At 44.8% G+C, this 17118-nt stretch overlaps 2 protein-coding genes across 2 annotated transcripts in view; both read left to right on the top strand.

Annotated features, from left to right (window-relative positions):
- Window positions 1-6166: 6166 nt before the first annotated feature.
- Window positions 6167-11782, top strand: LOC109465685 (sacsin-like). The gene has a single exon (XM_019763069.1). It carries the CDS (start codon window positions 6177-6179, stop codon window positions 11688-11690), a length of 5514 nt encoding a protein of 1837 aa, XP_019618628.1. The 5' UTR covers window positions 6167-6176; the 3' UTR covers window positions 11691-11782.
- LOC109465677 (sacsin-like) overlaps window positions 7100-17118 on the top strand; it is a 15398-nt gene continuing 5379 nt past the window's right edge. The window contains 2 exon segments of the mRNA XM_019763059.1: window positions 7100-13928; window positions 13930-16844. Coding sequence (XP_019618618.1) covers window positions 11721-13928; window positions 13930-16844 — 5123 coding nt within the window. The 5' untranslated portion in view covers window positions 7100-11720.

The raw sequence follows: 17118 nt of genomic DNA, 5'->3' as shown, positions 1-17118 counted from the left end.
GTGCTTCGAGCGAGCTTCGTGCCAGTGTCGGACGAAGGTTCTACGAGCATCGGCCGAGCTCCTGTGAAGTTATTATTTATTCAGCACCTGTGACATTTATTTGAGATTGCATTGACAGTATACTGTGTAAAGTTTGCAGGACGAACGTCCCATTGATTGTTAAAGTTATGTTTACGAGAAAGGATAACAAGACTGGCAATGAAAACATACATTGCCATGGCGACGGTGGTTGCTGTTAGGGTTATTGTTTGCATGGCCCTGCCATCATTTCATGATTTTTTTCTAGACAGATACAGTACACTCCTCCCCTGAGTGCATAGTGAACGAGCCCCGGGGTCACAGAAAGTATGACCATCTGGGGCAGGCAGGTCTTCAGGGTTCCAGGAATGCGGGCATAGATGTGGGTCAGAGAAATGCCTGTGGACATTCCGCATGCCTGTGGACATTCCGCTTGCCTGTGGACAAAAATGCCTGTACAATTCCTAGAATTCTTATTTTATCTATTTAGAAAAAGTAGCAATGTCGCCTGTAGAGCAGAATTAGGTAGATGCTTGGTCCAAATGGGCACAACCTCACACTCCCTTCAAATGGATGCTCTCCTCTTACAGCAAAGCCTTCCAACAAATACCCGTAGACTAACTTTACTGCAACGTGTTAAACTTAAAGACATACCGGTATTAGATCACAATGGATACTCCTCTTTGTGGCATTCCGAATCAACATTGTGACCCTGAACATGTTGGGGGAAATGCTGAGAAGGACTCTGACTTACAGATATACACATGTCTTCTTCAGTTTACAAGTCTTTACAAGAGAGAAGTCAAACCCTTCAGACATAGTTTTAGACATAGCTATAATTTTAGACAAATACCTTTCATTTGTAGATTTTAGTTATTTTATATACTGCTCTTCTTTTATGTTTGTAACTGGCAATTAGCCTCCGGGGCCGGGGCATGAACAGGAATGTGAATCAGCATGTGTCTGCTCAGTTGTGAATCTGTTCAATTTCCACAATGTCGCAAGGGTTTCCTGGAATTTCACTTCGTAGGAAAGTGGTCCAGAATGTAGGACATACACTTGAAAGGCATGTGGGGAATCCTGGAATGTGGACCAGAATGTCAGAATGTAGGACATTTGAAAGGCATGTGGAGAATCCTGGAATGTGGACCAGAATGTCAGAATGTAGGACATACACTTGAAAGGCATGTGGGAAAGGAATGTGGGTATGATTGTAGGTATGTGAGGAAAGCAGACTGATTGTCGGCTGGAAAGAGAGATCACTTTGGCTTGGTTTGAGGCAGTCATCACAGGGAGGTACAGATTTGCGGCCTGAGTTCAGAGATTATAAGCCTGGTAACCAGTCTCAGCGGGTCAGCTTAGAGGTGTTTTCCGATCCCATCAGGGAAACACGGCGGTCTGTTTCACCACTACAAGGGCTAGTTTTCATTTCTGTGTGGTTGTCCAAATGGGGACCTTCCACGTGCTTCTTACGGCCTGGCAATCCTTAGAAGGTAATACAACATCCAATGTATTTATGAATAAAAAGAGCCCTATAGGACACCTGTGTCGATCGTAAAAAGTAAAAATCTTCCTCTGTTGTTGGAACTGTGATAGATTTGTGTGATTTTAATTTTTCAATGTAAACTTGTCTGTTATAAAGGACTATTAAATGTACAGGAAATAATCTGCCATTGAGAATGATTACCCGGGGAATAATTGTCCTATAACAAAATTGATCTAGTCGAAGGATTTGGTTATGCTTACCCAACGTTAACAACCTATCAAGTTGAACGTCAATATCTGATGTCCACAAGAAATATTATATTAAACTACATATGAGACCTCACCTATCGAAAATGTACACAACCAATTCTGTAAAAATGTTCTTGGTGTATTTAGAAATAGTAAGCAATGTCGCCTGTAGAGCAGAATTAGGTAGACTTCCTTTAGATACAGATATTTGTATATAGATATACTAGTAGTTAAATTCTGGTTATGCTTGGTCCAAATGGACACAACCTCACACTCCCTACAAATACCCGTAGACAAACTTTATTGCAACGTGTTAAAGACATACCGGTATTAGATCATAATGGATACTCCTCTTTGTGGCATTCTGATAACTCACATTGTGACCCTGAACATGTTGGGGGAATGCTGAGAAGGAGACTTACAGATATAACGTTACACGTGTCTTCTACAGTTATAAAAGAGAAGTCAAACCCTTCAGACATAGTTTTAGACTTAGACGTAGCTATAATTTTAGACAACTACCTTTCATTATGTGGATTTTAGTTATTTTATATACTGTTCTTCAATGTTCTTTTATATTTGTAACTGGCAATTAACCTCCGGGCATGAATTTGCAATAAACTTCTCAATTATTATAGAGAGAAAGATATAGTACCTGTTCAAATGCAGCAGAGTTGAAGACTGTCGATGATACGTAGGGGAAGATGTTCTACACATATTCAGAAAACTCACTTACTGCTTACATCATTAACATCATGGGAGCTATAGCTATATGAGCTAGATAATGTTGCATGGGAGTGGACAGGGATGTAAATCAGCATGTGTCTGCTCAGTTGTGAATCTGTACAATTTCCACAATGTCCCAAGGGTTTCTTGGAAATTCACTACATAGGAATGTGGGCATAGATGTGTGTCAGCAAAATCCCAGACATGCCTGTAGACATTCCATTCCTGTGGAAAAAAATGCCTGTACCATTCCTAGAATTCTTGCAAACTGCACACAATACTGTACCATTAGGCTCCCCCCTGAGGCGTCGCCAAAAATAGACAAAATCGTCCTTTTGTCCTTTTGTTAAATCAACATTCGTTAATAAACAAATCCACTTTAAAAAGATAACGAGGTTTTAACTATGTTAGGCCAAATGCCTAGATTTTGACCTCAACTGATTGAACGCACAATCATGAAATTCTTTACTCTTGTCCCTTTAGGAAGTGTGTGGCCTTATTTCAGATGATTGTATAATAAATTGACGTTTACACTTGTTCATCCTGGAATGAGGTTGACTTTTTTCTTAGGGTGCCCACAAGAACGTCATGTGATAGATATTACTTACTAGTTGAAGTTTATATTGCATGGGTCTTTTTACCTCTGTCTACTTTGTTGACATTGAATGGCTTGTTTACCGGAAGATTCATACTATTTTAGACAGAAGTATTCAGGCAAAGTTTTAGAACAATATATCTTATTAGCTTTGTTCAGGTACGCGTGTATAAAAAGATTTTGATATAATGATAATCATCATGTCTTGTTGTACGTTATGGTTGAATGGTCTAGAGATCGTGCGAGCATCGATAGATCGTCGACCGTAACTCGGGCGACGTACGCCCGTGTGTCGAGTGAGCTTCGGCCGACTCTTGTCTGGTTGAAAAGGTTGTCGTTGTGTTAACCAGACGGTAGTGTAAATTTGTGGCTCTTGTGGTAGTATTTTAGTTGAATTCATCACAGAATTCCTGTTTGTATTTCTATTCTATTATGCCAGTCCGCTCCATTACTTTGCTTAAAAAATATAACGACAGGTCAAACATAAAAATTGGTCAAACTATTCATTTTTGGGATAGATACCAGCAATGCCAGTGGTGGATACACTGGCATTGCTTCTTCTGCGTGCCCTGTCATAGGGACTTCATTATCATAGATGTATTGCCAAGCGATTGCCCGAGCCTCGCACAATGTGACAGCGACGATTTTCAAGCCAAAAATACGCGCGATCGTCGGTCGATCTCAAAATCGGCCGATCTTTCGGCGATTGACAAATACGGCCGAAGCTCGTCGACAATGTGACGGGGGCATTATTGCTTCTTATCTTTCCCCTGCATATCCTATCTTACTGTAATATGTTCATTTTATTGTTCTTCTCTCTGATTATATGCGAATAAATTCAATTCTTTATTAAGATATCAAACATTAAAAAAAAATTGTGTAATCTAGGTAGATTCTCTTTTATCCAGTAGATTTTTCACAAACATAGATGGTTATGGTGGGAGAAAGGCCCCTTGGATATGAGTGGATTTGCTACATTTGGCCTTCCTCGTCTGACCTCCTGATGAATGTACATTGTGTGCCTTTTATTTCTTAATACTAGTAGCTAAAATTGTCTCATATTCTTTACCTTTGTTACGGTCTTGTTTAAGATTGCTCATATGAAGTAAGTGTAGCTACGTACGCATCTATATGCGGCTTGCGTGTTTAATATGGTATCACATGTGGAGCCCTGATAACCCCCACGCAGAACCTTTTCAATTTGTACCACACAGTGATTGCATACGATGATTCTATAAGGGAATTACTTATTGTTGTCTTCTATGTGTGTTCGTGTAAATGTGTAAAACTAGCTTAAATCCATTTCATCTATCCTTATAACCTCCATGTACAGAGCCCAAAGGAACATGTCTAATATCTCGTAAAATTGGTTGACTTATGCATGGTTTACTTCTAAATACATACTACACCAAAACAGCCATAGCTTATACACGGCAGAGAAACGCCATTTGCTGGATTTATGTCATTGTCCACATGTCAAAACCCTTCCAAGACCCCTTTAGCGTTATATGTGTCCCAATTATACGTCGCTTATTGTTGATGCAGTAGACGTTGATCTCTCAAGCAAAGGTGAAACGGGCCATTCATCAATATCACTGATCATGATTGTGTGACATAACGTCCCTTAATTAATAATGAATGCATTCAGAGAAATAGAAATTCTGCTATCACTGGTTCTGATAACCCCCTGGTACCCCCTCTTAATTTTCAGATTGAAAAAAAAAATTTTCTCCAACTTTTGGTCTGAGGAACTCGATAAACAATATGGTATTTGAATATATGAATGTCATTTTCATATATTTATCATAAATATCAAGGTAGCCATCGCAATTTCATGGTCTTGTAAAGCGACGGTTACAACCCGCCGTACGTGCTTCTGCGTGCTGTCTACATGCAAAAACGTGGGCAAACGTAGGGCATCCGTGCGTGGTGAGTACCACCTCCGTACGGAATCCTACGGATTTGGGAGCACGCAGACACGCCGTAGAACTTTAAGTGCATGTAAAACTTTTTCTACGTGCGGTCTGCGGATTTACCACCCGTGCGTGCGAGTACGTGCGACGCGCGTGCCCCGTACAGCCTATGAGCGTGCAACGTACGGACTCCGTGAGTCTAACTTCACTATCCTCACGTGCAATTGCTGTACGGACAGCGCACGAAGCACGTGCGTGCCACGCACGGTGCTTGCGTCATCCGTGCTTACTCCTCACTTCCCAGTTGACCTGCTCAATGACCACGCAGAACACACGTGCACCATACCAGGTGCTTCGAACGTGCAACGCACGTGCAACGCACCTGATTTCTACAGTATATGAAGACGACTTGACGGGCGACTGCCAACTCGTCTCCAAGATGCCCAGGAAGGCTCAGAAGAAGACTACCAGGCAAGACCCAAAGAAACGAGACGCGGAAGACACCAGGGCGGCTAGTGATGATGAAGTTAACAGGAGGTGCACGCACTTACAACGTGCGAGTGAGTAAGGAAACCGTGCGTACGCCGCACCTGTAGGTACGGCCTGTACGCGGCAACGTGGCAATCGCACAGAGATCGTACGTTGTAAGCACGTACAACTCACTTACCACTTGCGCAACGTACGATGCACGCAACCGCTGACGGCCAGGCGTGTCGTGCAGACCACGTACGTACACCTTGCGCAACCGTGCGAGTGACGTACTCCCTCGGCCGGTCACCCTACGTTTTCAGAAAAAACGTAGCAGACGTAGCCTCCGAAAAAAACGTACGGACAAAAAGCACGCACGGCGGGTTGTGACCGTCGCTTTAGACCGACGAATGTCTACTACATCGCAATTTCAGTAATTTTACGCCATTAATTGCTTGATTTTCAGGGTTTCCGAAAATGGAATGGTCCCAAACTCCATAACGAAAAGCAGCTAGAGGGTTTTAAATAAACGGTACTTTATAGTTCTAAATACCTATTACATGTACAAAGTACGAGCCAATTCGGATGGCCCAAATCTTCTGATCTCTGGTTCATTTTGCCTGGTGTCCTCGTACCATGACGTCTTAAGTCGTGCAATCAGGCATTCGAAAGTAATACAAATTGTTTTCTTCTACATTTCTCCCTTAGATGTTCCAAGTGTGATGAGCGGACACTACATTCTCATCCTGGATCCACTAAGCAGAGCCTTTCGTGAAGGTGGGCGTCGTTTCGAGATAAACGCGTGCAGAAGGTATGCGGAATTTCTTCCCTTCTTAAACACGCTTGGAGATGAAAGATATTACCCAATGACGCTTTTTCGTTTCCCCTTGCGCATTGCTCCATCGGATCTGTCAGACACCATCTACACGCCGGCAAGAATACGCGAGCGTTTCAGAGAACTTCTAGAAGACAGCGATTGTCTTCTCCTATTTCTCAAGAACATAGAGAAACTTACCTTTGACGAGCGAGGTGGCTCACATAGGGAAACAGTTGTTCCCACTACGATTACTAAAGTACACGGCGACAAGCCACAGTGGGTCAAATTTCTTGACGACGTTTCTGTAGGGCGTACGGCTATCACGAGCTGTGAACCAGTGACGATAAGAACTAAAATTGCACAAGGGGAAGAGGTGACAACTCAGTGGCTGGTAACAAACATAGTGCATACCCTTTATAATTCGGCAGAACAACAGTTGTGTACCCGGTTAGGTGTCATACCGTGGGTAGGGGTGGCCATGAGTTTACACAAGCCTCCACAGGGGCGAGTCTTCTGCTTCCTCCCTCTACCTTCTGATCCAGAAAACTCCACCGGGCTGCCCGTACACGTCCACGGGTACTTCGGCCTCAGCGACAACCGCAGGTCTGTGACGTGGACATCGTCTGACCAACGAGACGATACGACAGAGTGGAACACGTTGCTGCTCACCCGTCTCATTCCTACAGCGTATGCAGAGCTACTAGAGGAAGCCACAGTTTATATCGACGCATCTCGTACCTTGCCGTCCCTGATATACGATTCATGGCCGTATACGTTCCAAGACGTAACGACAAGATGGAAAGGGCTTCTTACCCAATTTTCTATGAATGTCCACGGGCTATCCATATTCCATACAAAGGCTTCAGGGGGGCAGTGGGTATCTCTCTATGAGATTTGCGATAATGACATTAATGACGAAGGAATCAAAGAGGCAGTGGATGAAACACTGCTTGCTGCAGGGGTCAATGTTGCAACGCTTCCAATACATGTAAGATCTGTGGTAGCAATAGCTGGTCACAAGCCAAATTCCGTGTCTCCAGCTTTGGTAAGAGAAGCACTGAAAGGTATTCCTGAATTACCATCAAATGTTACCCGAAACAGGAAACTTCAGCTCTTGGAGTACACTTTGTCTGATGGGTTCTACGAAGACATGGTAGGCCAACAACTTCTACCTCTGAAGTCAAAAGAGTTCACATGCTTTACAGTTCCAGACATGTCATCAGTTGTTTATCTTTCGTCTAAAAGACACCGAGCTAGTCTTCTTCCCGGTCTCACCCGACTGCTTGTTGATGATGATGTCAACCGTACGTTGTCTCAGCACCTAATGGCTTTGGCACGGACAGGGGTTACACAAGTTCGAGAGTTGACTCCCAGCGATGTTGTGAGGCTTCTTCCCAACGCCTTACCACAGCATTGGTGTCAAGGGTCTTGGCGGCAGATTCTATGGCAGCCAGGGGTAGGCACAGAACCACCACTGACATGGCTCTCAACAACGTGGACATGGATAACTCAAGAGTTTCCTGATTCACTTGAGCAGTTTGAAGGTTTGCCTCTTCTTCCAGCGAACGATCTTCAGAGCAAGCAAATCACCCTCTTGCCTCTTCACGAATTTGGAGCAATGTTTAGGCACGTAGTATCTCCTCAACAACTCAGCATTTGTGACATCATGGAAAAAGTTGGCGTAAACCTCGTCCACTCCCCACTACCTCCGTTCATTTCACACAAACTAGTGCCATACTACATTGTACAACCGACACCGATGGGGGTATTGTCCGTTCTTAATGGGCTAGAACGATCGGTTGAATCCATACTGAACAGAGAAGACAGAGTCTTTCTGAGAGGTTTCCTGGCCACGATGGGAGGCAGCCACTTGACGGAACAACAAACATTTGTTTTGAGTAACCTTCTCATACTGGAATGCCAGAATAGTACAGCCTCATGGGCTTCGACTATGTTTACCTCAGCCAGACACACTTCCTTGATCATGCCAAACGACGACTTTCCTGAGGATGTCTCCTTGAAACGTCGGTTGCTCTCTTCACGTGATAGCAGTTCTGTGAGCATATACAGACTTCTAAAGCTTCAGCAACTGTCTCTGTCAGAATTTTTGATCGCAGACGTTTTGCCCCTTGTACCAGCGTTACCTTTTTCAAAAGTGCAGAATATAATGACGTGGGGTCTTGACAGACTGAGCTCTCTTCAGAGCCAAAGCGGTGACAGGATTGTAAATAGTATCAAGAACATTGCCTTCGTTACGCGGCAAAATGGTGAAGTTGCCAAGCCGTCGGAACTATTCGACCCTACAAATCATGACTTCCAGGACCTTTTTGCAAGTGAGAATGTCTTCCCAACAGGGGTATATTGTGTAGAGCCATATTTGTCAAGGCTAAAGGTGTTAGGGCTGAAGACTACACTAACGACCGCTGACATAGTGACAAGTGCAGGCCTGGCGTCAAAGATGCAACCGTCGATTGCTATCAGAAAGGCCAAAATGGCGTTCGAATATATAAATTGGAGCCCATCGTGTTTCACTGTAAGCGATCAACACTTACTTGCAGACTATGAGTGGATGCCCTGCAGACGACAGAGACCAGATGGCTACTCTGCTGAATTAGAGTGGTTTGGGGAGAACATAGTAACGGCAAGACCGGAGAATGTAGCTGATAAGACAATGACAGGCATCGTGGGATCAACGATGCCTATCTTAGATGGGGATCCTTCTGAAGAGTTTAAGTCCACATTCAAATGGCCCAAACCACCACCAATTCAGTCGGTTGTTCTGCATTTGAAGTCAGTCATCGACACATACCTTGCTAGCACGTCACCGAGAGGGGCTCTTTCCGACATGATCATTCAGATTTATCATTTCTTTGCCAATAGACAAGTAACTCGTCAACAGCTTGAAAGCGAATTGTCTCGTGTCGGCCTGACAAATTGGGTTTGGCAAGGGAGTGCCTTCACGTCACCCGAGAGGGCTGCTATTTATTCTGATATTAGTTTCAACCTCAGCCCTTATCTTTTTGTTCTCCCTCACCAACTCATCTCGAACGAAGGGCTGGTAAGGTTCTTCCTTAAGATGGGCGTTTCCAGTACATTAGGTGATGAACATCTCGTAGGGGTGTTGCACGACATCCAGGAAGACAGGGGAAGGTCCATATCAGAGTTAGAACTAGACCTTTGCATAAAGATCATCAACTTTCTGACGAAAAACTGCTCTCAAGCATGTACTGCAGAGGGTCTGTTAGTCCCAACGCATGACGCCGATGGCGGGACTAGACTTGTGCCTCCTCAGGACTGCATGTACTGTGATAGCGACTGGCTGAGGGAGAGAGGGCTTGACCATCGACTGGGTGGATCATTTCGAATGTTACACCAAAGCATTTCTCCCAACATGGCGAACCTGCTTGGAATCCCATCTCTGACACACAGAATTGTTCAACCTACACTTCTCGGACCAGGCATGAAACTCTTCGGGCAGAAGGAACCAATCACAAGACGACTTAAGACAATCATAGATGAGTACAAAGAAGGTCCTGGAATCTTTTATGAGCTCATCCAGAATGCTGACGATGCAGGTGCAACTGAAGTGAAGTTTGCCGTGGACTGGAGACAAAACCTTCAAGCAAGAGAATCATTGCTTGCTCCCGGTATGGCTGTTTGCCAAGGCCCTGCACTCTGGGCTTACAACAACAAGGTATTCACAGACGAAGACATAGAAAACATCACTGAGATTTCCGGGGCGACGAAGAAAAGAGACACCAACAAAATCGGGAGGTTCGGCCTGGGATTCAACTCTGTCTACCACATCACAGACGTGCCAAGTTTTATCAGTAGGCACTACTTCGTCTGCTTCGATCCGCACACAACACATCTGTCACCACTGGTGAATCACAGTGAACCAGGGATCCGGATTGAATGGAACCGAGATGAAATACGAAGGGTCTACAGTGATCAGTTAGCGCCATTCGATGGCATATTTGATTGTGACATCTTCACCTCTGAAACGTATCCAGCCACACTGTTCCGATTTCCTTTCCGTACTGAGCAAGAGGGACAAAGTAGTGAAATCAGCAGCACAGTGTACAACCAGGACCGATTGGTTCAGCTTTTGACCACGTTTGCCCTGAATCTCGACACTCTCTTACTTTTCACCCAGCATGTTCGCTCTGTGACAGTGGTGGAAATAGATGCAAAGGGGAAATACAAAGAGTTGATGGAGGTTAAGAGCACAGTCAGTCTTATAGAGAAGCCCCTACCAGGTGGAATCGAAGGCCAAGAACCTGGCCTCCTTCAAATAGCATCATCGTACATGAAAAGCCAACAGAAGAAACGTCCAACAGAAATTCCATCAATGCTAAAGGACATCTTCGTGAAAGTCATCGACAGAAGAATAGAGATAGGAGCAGGGACATGTGTACCAACGAGGTGGCTAATCTCTTCCTGCATTGGATCGGCTGAGTCCCTCAGGATGGCTAAAACTCATCAGGGCAGAGAGAATGGGCTGTTACCTTGCGCGAGTGTCGCAGCATCCCTCTATACAGAAACGTATCTTCCAAAATGCATTGTTGGAAAAGCATTCTGTATTCTCCCTCTTCCTGAAGACACAGGTCTGGCCATACACGTGAATGCCCCCTTTTCCATACTATCTAATCGACAAGGAATCTGTAAAAGATCTGGATCGACAATGAAACCAGCCATGGAAGTGGAGTGGAATGAATGCCTGCTACAAGACGCTATCCCCACTGCGTATCTAACCCTTCTTCAACATCTTGCGTTACTCGAAGGGAATTATGAATCCCGTATCAGTGATCCTTTTTGCATATGGCCAAACGTATCAGAAAGGATTGATCCTTTGTTTCGAGATAACCTTGTTCCCTGCTTCTATGAGAAGGTCTTGAGGTCACAATCGAAGGTCCTATTCTCCTTGGACCAAAACTGGATTTCCATGGAAGAGGCCATCTTCCTGCACCCATCTGTCAGAGAGAGTTCAGTTGGCAATGAAGCCCTGAAGATACTTCACATTTGGACATATGAGCAGTATGTAGTTGTTGATCTGCCGCCGTGGGTATTTCAAGGATTTCTAATTTGCAATGACCCTGGGAAAATTGTCGAGAGAAGAGCGCACAGCTTGGAGACGTTGTACAATAACGTCTTCTATCCTGCTGTGCAGCATGGGTATCTGTCAAATCACAGATCGATCCTCGACAGATTCGTTCTTTATCTACTCGATGAAGTATTCAATGAACGTTCCACGGAAACCTCGTACTCCTCGTTAAGACACCTCCCTTGTATACCAAGCTCTCCACAAGGTACCTTACTGCGCTGCCCAGGTGAATTAGTCCACCCTGCAAGCAAGGTTGCTATGCTTTTCGAAAAAGAAGACCAAAGGTTTCCGCACGGCGAAGAGCTGAATAAATGAAGGAGAATCGATTCTCTCATACAACTTGGTATGATGGTGAACTTCCTCCCGTGGAAACTGTTGTTGGAACGTGCAAAATCTTTTGAGAAGTTGTATCTCGAAACAGACCCTCATCAAGCGCTTAACAAAATGACTTTCCTGTACAACTTCGTGGAGGCTACGCCTGCTCTGGAAGAAGACAAGACAAATATGACGAATCTTGCAAGGTTGGCAGTGACGCATCTGCTGATTGTTGCAAAGAAACCACCTAGAGATCGTGGAGAAAGTCTTTCCAACTTCTGCCATGCAATCTATTCCCTTCTTCAAAGAACCGCTTGTACAAGAGCATCCAAACAGAAATGTTATTTCAGTGATGATGTTGTGCAAACCACTCTCATTAACAGTGGAACCCCCTTTATCTACATGAATAGAGGGTTTGTTACACCAAGATACTTGGCCTTTGAAAATCCTGGACGACCTATGAGGCTGCTTAGCGTTGTGTCCGACGAAGTCCGCCCTTATAGTTCTTTCCTTCGGTCTTGTGGAGTCAGGCAGTTCTTTGAGGCCGCAGACTTTGTAGATGCACTGGAGAACATGGCATCCGAATATGGTTGCCACCAACTTGGCGGATGTGACCTAGAGGATGCCCTGGCCTTGGCTGAGAATCTTGAAAGAGAGCATTCTCGGCTTGTCAAAATGGGTTTGTCTGGCATCAAATTGACATCAAACAAAGTCTTCTTGCCAGATCGGAACGGAGCTCTCCGATTGGTCTCTCAGCTTGCATACAACGACGCCAATTGGCTAGAAGAAGACCCATCAATTCTCTATGTCCACGATGACATTCCGTATAGACGAGCTGTCCACTTCTTTGGTGTGAAGACAGTGAGGTCTAAGCTGGTGGATCAAACGGCTGAAGACTTCTGTGACATCGGAGAAGATTTTGGCCAGGGTGAAGAGCTGACCGACAGAATCAAGGGCATTCTGGACTCGTATTCTGCAGGAGTTGACATCTTCAAAGAACTTCTGCAGAATGCAGATGATGCAGGAGCAACAGAGGTCAAATTCATCTACGACACAAGGCGTCATTCAGGGAAAAAGGTCTTCGGCACAGAATGGAAGCACCTACAGGGTCCAGCTCTGCTGGTATATAACAACAAAACATTCAGTCAGAGTGACATCGACGCTATTCAAAAAATTGGAAAGGGTAATAAACAAGAGAAGGGTTCTGCCATAGGAAAGTTCGGTGTCGGCTTCAACGCCGTGTATCATATCACAGACTGCCCCTCCTTCATCACAGACTCCCAGTGGATGTGTATATTTGACCCACACACTCGGTATGTCCCGGGAGCTAAGATGACAAAACCAGGGCGGCTGGTTCCCGTAGAAACCTTGCAAGACAAGTTTCCCGACGTCCTGGAGACGTTCCTAGTGCCGGACGATCAAGCCCCTTTAAGAGGGTCTACACTTTTCCGCTTCCCTTTACGGTCAGAGGAAATGCCACCAAGCAAAATTACAGACGTAATGCTTCACCCGACTGACATCCATTCCATGATGACTTCATTTTCGGAGGAGGCTAGCCAGGCCATCTTGTTTCTCAATCATATCGAGAAAGTTTCATTTGCCTCCATTGAAGGAATCGAAGGAAATGCCCAAATGAGTCAAACGCATGAATACTACATTGAACACAACGTTGTAAGAAAGATACTGTCCGAGGCAGCAAGGAAGAAGCGTGATACTATCGTATATCATGTCAACGTGCAATTGGCGGATGATCGAAAGACAGTCAGCACACATGACATTTTGTCTATTACACCAATACAGAAAACGTACCAAGTTGACGTTGAGGAGACGAATGGCAGGCAGGGATCTGTCAGTAGGTGGCTCATTTCTGAGAGAGTGGGATTCGACAAGCAGCCAGACCTCCATGCAGATGAGCTGTCATTCGCCCGACTAAAATGCATTATGCCACGTGTGGCTGTTGCGGCTTTGCTTGAGGAAAGTAGACAATCCAGAAAGAAATTCTATGGTAAAGCGTTTTGCTACCTCCCTCTGCCAATGCAACCGACATGCCTTCCAGTTCATATCAACGGCCACTTCGCCCTAGATTCATCCAGGAGAAACTTAGCAAGCAGCGGTCTTCATGGGAAGTGGAATGAGCTGTTGAAGACACAGCTGTTGGCACCGGCTTACTTTGACTTACTGGTAGCTGCAAGAGATATGTTATTGTCACCACAGTCTTCTATAGGATTCCGACTCAAGCCTCAAGCAGTACTGCTCACTGTTCCCGTTCGTAAACAAGGGGGCAGAAGCTGTTTCGTTCAACACTCTGGCTGCTGAAGTGTACCGCATCATCGCAAACAGAAATGAAAATCTTCTGCCCGTGGTTGTGGAGGGGGAACAGTCTGGAGTGTACTTTGAAAGGCCAGGTGATTGCTTGTTCGAAGATGAAAGAGGCGATGTGAATAGTACGGAAAGTCCAGATCACACACTGAGCCATGCCGCCAAAAAGGTTCTCTTGTTCATTGGGTGCAATGTTGTAGAAGCAAAATACATGGGGGATGTCTACACAGACTTCCTGCATGCCGGAAGCCTTGTCAAACAGTTTTCTCCAGTTTCAGTGATCGAATGGCTACGGGCAAGATACCTTCCCGACTTGCAAGATACCTGTCTTACTGATGAAAACGCTGTCTGTCTGAAGGATGTTCTGGACTACTGTTTGTATCCAGTTCGCATTGGGACCAAAAGCCTAGATTCCAGTCTCCATGGTGTTCCGTTGCTTCTTGCACAAGACAGGAATCTCTACAAATTCAACAAGGAAAAACATGTGTTCGTTTCAAGGTACCATTGGCTTGTTTCTGAGAAATACTCGTGCCTATTTGCCCACGAGTCCCTTGTTCAAATGCTGTATTCTCTTCTTCATCTAGACCCAAAGTGCACAGTCCTTAAGCATTTTGACATACAAGACATGGCGTCGCTTGCAAATCGCTATTCAAACGTCTTCCCACGGGAATGCTTGATTAAAACAGAAGGACATTACCCTTGGCGTCCAGATAAGGCAAGAACAGAACCAACAATGGAGTGGATAAAACTTCTCTGGAGGTTCTTACTCGAATGTACAAGGGACCTGAAAGGTCTTTCCCCCGTTCGGGATTGGCAGATTATTCCCAGCAATCGACCGTCACTTTTCTCTCTTGCTAACGCAAAGACGACCTTTTCGATAGAACCCCGAGTCTCTCGCAGAGTTCTGGATATCTTGAACAAACTGGGATGTCCTTTTGTGAATGGCGATCTTTTAGGCCGCCAAGGGTTAGACATCCTGCACAGCAGTCTTGCATCACCTGTAAATAGCAAAGACGGGATAACTGTGCTTGGGGTCCTCATGAACGAGGGACGCCGTCTGGAAGGAATTTTGAACGACCAGGAGTGTAATGACCTCCTTTTACATCTTCAGCGAGACATTTGCGACATCAGACAGAGTCACCGGTTGGTAGATACTCTTACAAGCCTCCCTGTGTTCCAAACCTTGGATGGAGCGCAAATAAGTATCTATGGTGTCAGAGAGATACTTGTATTGGAGACTAGTGTACCAAATTCTCCATCTATAATTAATACTCTGTTACACTACGCTGGATGCGTCGTCCTCAGGCGCTATGAGTCCCTGCTTGCCCTGTACAGAGTGTTGGGAGTGAAAACAGTTAGCCAAGTAACACTGCATACCCAGTACGTACTCCCTGCCTTCCCTCATCTGCGGACATCTAAAGGGCGCATATTGTACATGACGTATATCAAAGACCAGATACTGCCTTCTCTGCCGTATGCTAGCCCAGACAGGTATCAGCTCTTGACAAGACTAAGCTCCACAGCATTCATTCCCAACATTGATGGTGAACTGGTGACCGCTGATAAGTTTTACATCCCATTCGAGCCTCTTTTTGTCATAGCCAAGGATCATGTGGACTTCATTCATTTTCCTCCAAAGCCGTATTGTGGTGAGGCTTGGATAGACTTCTTGGTGGATGTCGGATTACAGACCAACATGCACCCAAGCCGATACTTACAGTGTGTGAAAACTGTTGAAGAGCAGTTCCATGAAAGGCAGTACGTGGACACCTCAAGCCTTGAACAACTAGCCGAGGCATTGGTGACATACATGTTTAAGCAAGAGCATTACCCTCAAGATGTGCTAGAAGAGGTATCACGGACACGTTTCATGCCGTGTCACCGTGCTTCCAAATATCTGACGGATATCTATCCAAGTGCGGGCAAGAAAACCACCTGTTTTCGCGGGTCCGTGACATCTGATCAGGAATCCTTAGTTTGGACCACATCCATGGCGCTTCCAGAGTGGGCAAGTCCTCCCACTGATCATCTGAAGACAGTGTTGGGCGTGCAGAACAGCCCTACTCTTACTGATGTCATAGACAACTGCATCAACATCTGTTCTAAAGTAGATGATGGAGATGTTGATAGAAATGTCCGCTGTATCATGCCAAGAATCTATCACTTCCTCCAAGAGTCTTGTTCAAAGTCTCCATCTCATTGCTTTGAAAACACAGCATTGCTCCCCGGAAAAGTATGTGACAACTGTCAGCTCATCAGTAGGAAACTAACTCGTATCCCATGTGTCATCGTCGAAGTGGGCTCGAGTCACCAGTTTGGTGTCGGGGTAAAGGTTGTCTTTGAAATGAGCAATGAAGACAGATCAGTCTTTGGTAGGCATCTCTTTCGTCTCTTTCGAAAGTTAGCACCATACGAGGCTTTATTCAGATGTCTAGGAGCCACAGAAAACGTAACACTAGCAAAGTACGCTCACGTTCTGAACGAACTTGTGCATCGCTATGGATCAGATACCGTCCTTGGTGAAGACACCATACCGTGGAAGACAGCTTGTGCGGCAGTTGGACGTATCGTCGAGTTATCGTGTGGCGAAGATGGACCGGAAGAGTGGTACGATTTCAAATCCCAAACATCCCAACCAATACTTTATCTTCCAACGGAACAGAACACGTTAGTGCCATCACAAGATATAGTCATCATTGAAAGCAAAGATTATGATCCCAGCATTGTGAAGAATCTTGACAAGAACGTTCTTACTCCCTGGCTAAGGCTGTCTCAAGTAGCTGTCGAGTCTATCCCTGAAGACTTAAGACCAGTCTTCTTGAGTGACATCACTGACACTGCACGAAAAGTGGGATTTACCCAATTTACCCTAAATGTGTAAATCCTTGGTAAATATGATGTTCAATATTTACCCGCATATAACACATATTTACCAGGTAAATTTTGGTATATGTAGGTAAATGTGGGTAAATGTTCATCTCACTTTCTGAATCCAAAGAAATAAAATGCATAACAATAAACAGGGTTGTCTACATATATAGGAGCTGACCCTTGCATCAAGCAAGAAAATCTCAAAAGTGTTTCCTTGGTTAAAAAGCTTACACTGAAT

Source organism: Branchiostoma belcheri, unplaced genomic scaffold (assembly GCF_001625305.1).
Source record: "Branchiostoma belcheri isolate BF01 breed outbred unplaced genomic scaffold, Haploidv18h27 scaffold156, whole genome shotgun sequence".
NCBI lineage: Eukaryota > Metazoa > Chordata > Leptocardii > Amphioxiformes > Branchiostomatidae > Branchiostoma > Branchiostoma belcheri.
Note: the sequence above shows the minus strand (reverse complement) of the source record. Positions and strands in the feature narration are given on the sequence as shown.